General features: G+C 42.2%; 1 protein-coding gene across 1 annotated transcript; it reads right to left on the reverse strand.

Annotated features, from left to right (window-relative positions):
- Nucleotides 1–577: 577 nt before the first annotated feature.
- On the reverse strand, nt 578–5,086 carry LOC132796479 (uncharacterized transmembrane protein DDB_G0289901). Its single transcript, XM_060807659.1, has 2 exons — nt 4,728–5,086; nt 578–2,907 (listed from the first exon to the last, which is right to left on the reverse strand). The coding sequence occupies exons 1-2, from the start codon at nt 4,789–4,791 to the stop codon at nt 1,082–1,084; spliced, it is 1,890 nt and encodes a 629-aa protein (XP_060663642.1). The 5' UTR covers nt 4,792–5,086; the 3' UTR covers nt 578–1,081.
- Between the last annotated feature and the right edge of the window lie 214 nt (nt 5,087–5,300).

The raw sequence follows: 5,300 nt of genomic DNA on the forward strand, positions 1-5,300 counted from the left end.
TCATCTAGATAAAAGCACAGTTGTCAGAGCTCAACCCCGTATTTTAAGTGAAGGATTGAAAAGATAAATTAGATAACTAGTCATAGATTTATGGGCAGAAGAAATAAATTAGACAGCTAATAGCTAACTATTTAATTCAGCTATTCAATCCATAGTGGGTTGAGCTCTGACAACTGTTCTTTTAAAGCAATTTAATAACTAATATTTAACAATGACTACACGCAATAATTGTCGTATTATACTGAGCGGAATTAGTATTTTCTACAAATGAAATTTAAAATTCTATCCATTTATACAATTTGCTTAAGTTTGTAAGTGAAATGATTATAAATCTGTAAAGTAACTTACGACTTTTGCCAAAAAGCTAACATTAAAACACTTTTCTTTAAAAAATCCACAAATATTCGATGAATATAAACTTAATCTCAAACTAATCTCAATCTTTTCTAAATACTTCAACAAAAGGGGTGTTTCATATGGAAAAAGATCAAATGCAAGTAAAGTGTAATATTGTGAATATCCAAAATATTTTGAAAAACAAACACAAACATAAAATAAAAACAGTGCAACATCAAAATTAAAATTAACAAATGCATTTTATTCATGTGCTTAAAGTGATTCGTTGTCGTTAAAAAAAAAAATAAAATAAAATAATTAAAGTAGAGTTCGAGTTGACGAGTAAAAAAAAATAGCTTGAGTGCGTTTTAGTGCGGTTAACAGTAGAGTATTAACAGTGTAGAGCTAACAGCACATTGTTAACAGAAATCCGTTAACAGTGAACAGCAAACAGTTAACATTTGAGAGAAGTTAACAGTGAACAGGTAACAGTTGACTGTCTTAAGTGTGCTGTTAGGATTAAATAGTTAACAGTGATCAGTTTACAGTGGAGTGTTAACATTACAGCATTAACAGTGTAGTCTTAACAGTACAGCATTAACAGAGAGCACTTAACGGTTGAGAGTAGTTAACAGTGAGTGACTAACAGCTTTCAGTTAACAGTTGTTAGTTAACAGTGCGCCCTTAACAGTTTTCCGTTAACACTGAACAGTTAACAGTGGAGAACGAACAGTGAACAGTGAATTTATCGGCCCCAGCCACCGAACCCACCGAATCCGCCAAAGACATTGGAATTGGAATTGGCGCCACCACCGAACTGTCCACCGAACTGTCCGCCATTGGCGCCCGCATTGGCGCCAGCTCCATTGCCCTGTCCGCCGGCATTCGCATTGGCATCGGCATTTGCCGACTGACCATTCGTGGCCGTTGCGGTGGCACTGCTGCTAGCGGAGTTCGTCACGGAGCCGTTGGGACCGCGCTGCGAACTAATGTTCGCTGCGGTGTTGGCGGCTGAATTGCCCTGTCCCTGGTTGCCCTGGAAGATGGACTGACTGTTTGCCCCCGAGGTGATCGACTGTTGGTTGCCATCGCGCACCACCTGTGTGTCGGTGTTGGCGGTGTTCGTTGAGCTGCCATCGGCATTGTTGTTGGTCGCCGTCGAGCCGCTGTTCGAGCCAATTGTTTCGCGATTGCCGACAATTGTGTGCTGTGTGTTGGCATTCGAGCTGCTCGCCTGTTGCTCTCCGGGGCGGAAGTTCAGCGCTTGCGACTGAGCGCCATTCGTCTGCGAATTGGGGCCATTCTGTTGATTGGTGTTCGCCGAGCTCACCTGACCGCTGCTGCCATCCTGAGCCAGATTGGAGCCAATGCTGCTGCTGCCCGAATTCTGTGAGCCATCCGCATTCTGATTGGCGAAATTGTTGCTCGCCGCCTGCTGATTGAAACCGGGTCCGCCCTGGGCATTGGCATTGCCCGTCGACTGCACGTGTCCGTGATGCTGTTGCTGCTTCTTGTGTCCCTTCTGCTGGTTGAAGTTAGGCTGCTCGTAGCCACCTTCGAAGCCGCCAAAGCCACCACCTCCAAAGCCGCCACCGTCGCCACCAAACTCGCCACCGAAACCGCCGCCGCCACCGCCGAAACCGCCAAAGCCGCCAGGACGTTCAAACTGACGCCGTGGACGCTCCGTGTACTGACCGCCAAAGCCGCCAAAGCCGCCGCCGCCGAAGCCTCCGAAGTTCTGTTGAGGATAGCCGAAGGGCACGAATTGCGCACGACGCTTGGGGCGCGACAGACGCTGACGTTGATAGACAACACGCTGCTGCGGCTGAGGCTGAGGTTGTGGAGTGCGACGACGACGAAAGCCGCCAAAGCCGCCAAAGGTTGAACCTTGAGTCGCTGCATTGCCACCGAAACCGCCGGCATTCGCCGATGTCTGACCGTTGCGTGTGCGTCCAAAGGCATTCGAGTTGCTCACCGTGTCGCTCACACGCACGCCGCCAAACTGTTGCGTGTTCGTGTTCGTGTTGCTGTTCGAGCGGACGCGCGAACCTCGTCCCTGAGCATTGACCTGCGCCTGTCCCAGCGAGTTGCTGTTCTGCACATTGTTGTCGAGATCAAGGCTCAAGAGTCCGAGACCCAAACGCACATCGCCATCGGCGCCACGCTGCAGCCCAAAGCCCTGACGCAGATTATCGGGGGAGAGCGATGCGCCCAGACCCAAGTTGCCGATGCGGAACTGATCCGCAATGCCCCCGGAGACGGCGCCATTCGCATTGGTGCGTGTGCGTGTTAGCGTGTTGCCCAACTGCAGGCCACCGAGATCGAAGTCGCGGGTCGCCGCCTGACTGTCGGCAACCACACGCTGTCCGTTCTGGCGGGTTACGGCACGGGAGTTGGAGACACCCTGCGTATACTCAACGTTGTTGCCAAAGTCCACCTGACGTTCATACGAGTTGGTGTTGGCCTTCGAGACGGAACCCTGACGTGGTCCACGCTGTCCGAAACCCTGTTGTTGTGGTCCGAAGCCCTGTTGTGGTCCATAGTACGGATTGCCAAAGAATTGTGCCTCAACTAGTCAGTGAAAGAGAGAGAGAGAGAGAGAGAGAGGGGAGAGAGAGGAAGAACGTTAGACAGAGAGAACGAAAGGTAAATGGAAAAGTTTTCGCCCAGCTGGCTGGAAACTTTGTTGTTTGTTGCGCGATATTAAAGGTAAACATATCAGAGAGCTTCATGCATTTATAATCTCCCCACAACAGCAAGAACAGCAACAACAACTGGCTTGTAGAACTCCTCAAACTTGTTCCATGTCGCATCACTCGCTTCTTTTCCTTATTTGTTTCTTTATTTCTTTTTTTTTCGACTGTTTCTAATTTGAATATCATTAAATTGTGCGCTCTGCTCTTTAGCATTATTATTATTTTTGTAATATTATTTTGCTGCCTTAAGTTTCGCTGCGTCTTTTTCACATTTTCATTATTATTATTTTTTGCGTTTTTTGACTAAACTTTTAGCTGCTGCCGTGAGACAAATAGAAAACACTTTTTTTGAACACTCTCACGAAATTAAGCACAATAAAAAAATACAACAAAATACATATGAATTTAAAAAGTACACAAAAATAAATATTTATGTAAGATCAACAGTTTGTTATATAAAATAATTTATAAAATGCACAAAATTAATTAATTGCAGTCACTTTTAAAGGTGAGTTATTTTTTGATTAAAAAAAAAAAAGAAACATCAACTTTGTTGAGAGATTTTGTACATAAAAAACACAATCTAAATAATGGCATCCACTTTTTAACATTAATTTTAGGAAAAGTTTTTCTCATTCAAAAAAAAAAAAAAAGAATTAAATAATTACGACTGTTTGCTGCTTAAATCTATCAATTTAAATAAGCATTATTGGATTTTAAATTTAAAAAAGAAAAAATATTTGCAACATAAACTTTCAGAGAGATTTTAGAAATCATAAAAAATGAGAATGATGATCAATAATGAAAGTGTTATTTAATTTTAAATAAAATAAAATATTGGCAACCATTTATTTAACATTAACTTTAAGAAGAGTTGGAAAATTTAACATCAATTTTAAGATTTTTTAAAATTATATATATAAAAAAAAATTGAAAGTATTTAAAACCGTTTTTGAGCAACATTTTTGATAAGAGTTTTTAGACTTTGAAATAAAAAAAGATAAAATATTTGAAACGATTTTTCAACGAGCGCTTTTGAAATGTAAAATAAATAAAAATTTAAATATTTGCATTAGAATTTTTGGAATTTGAAATACCAGAAAAAAAATAAGAAAATAAAACTGAATTGCAAATAAGACTTTTTGTTAAAATGTCAGTGAAGAATGCTTTAACAAAAAGTCTGAGAAACTGCATTAAAATGTTCGGCATTAATTGTGAAACATTTTGAAAAGGACTTCAGCTGAAGCTATTTGTGCAGTTGATGCACAGCGCATTCACAATGTTCGACCGGAAACGGAAACGGAAACAAATGATGTGCGTGTAATAACACTTGACTCTTTTGAGCGACTGTTAAATGTGCGATTGTGACTGAGAGAGAGAGAGAGAGAGAGAAAGAGCTTTGTGTGTCCTTGCGGCTGCAGCATCATTATCCTTTTTGCACGGCTGCTGCGCTTTTTGTTGTCACTGCAGTTGTCCTTTTTGGCATTTTGTCAATATGCGTTGCACGTAGGCGCAAAATCCAGCGATAATTTTACAATTATTGCTGTAATATCAAAGGCCCAAAAGTGCGATGTGTGTGCGTGTGTGTGTGTGTATGTGCCTCATTATCCTATCTAGCCAGTGTGTGTGTGTGTGTGTGTGTGTGTGTGTGTGTGTGTGTGTGTTGCTATTGTTGGGGCATATAAAAATATTTACCTTGTGGTTGACAAACTGCCAGCCAGCACACAATTAATCCAGCAAATGCGTGTCGCATCCTCATCCTGTGTATCTTTGTATCTGCGTATCTGTGTATCTACAATATCCGTTGTATCTCAGTATCGCTGATATTTTACCGTTACCGTTACCGTTAACGTTGCGAAAACAGCGCACGCAATGAGCGCGTTTTTGGCCGCTGGCGACTTTTATCGTCCGCTGTTTTGTTGCCTCGTCTTCTCTTTTTTCCCGTTTTTGGTGTTGTCCACTTTTTGTTTTTGCTCTTCTTTTTTTTTTGATATTTTTTTTTTGCGTTGAACACGCGCGTGTGCTTTGCGTTAAGCGCTCGGTGGCGTTCTAAAGCCCTCGCTGCTGTTGTAATCAAGCTTTAAACCAAACAATAATTAACGCCGCTTTATTGATTAGCTTCTGAGTTGAAGCGACGTCGACGGCAACGGCGACTGCAGCAGCGACTGCTACTGCGACGTCGACGTCGATAATTATTAAGTATTTTATTCAGTTCTTTTTGTTTATTTATTTCGAGAAGAAGAAATTGAATTTCGTACAGGTTTGCGG

Source organism: Drosophila nasuta, chromosome X (genome assembly GCF_023558535.2).
Source record: "Drosophila nasuta strain 15112-1781.00 chromosome X, ASM2355853v1, whole genome shotgun sequence".
Taxonomy (NCBI): Eukaryota; Metazoa; Arthropoda; class Insecta; order Diptera; family Drosophilidae; genus Drosophila; species Drosophila nasuta.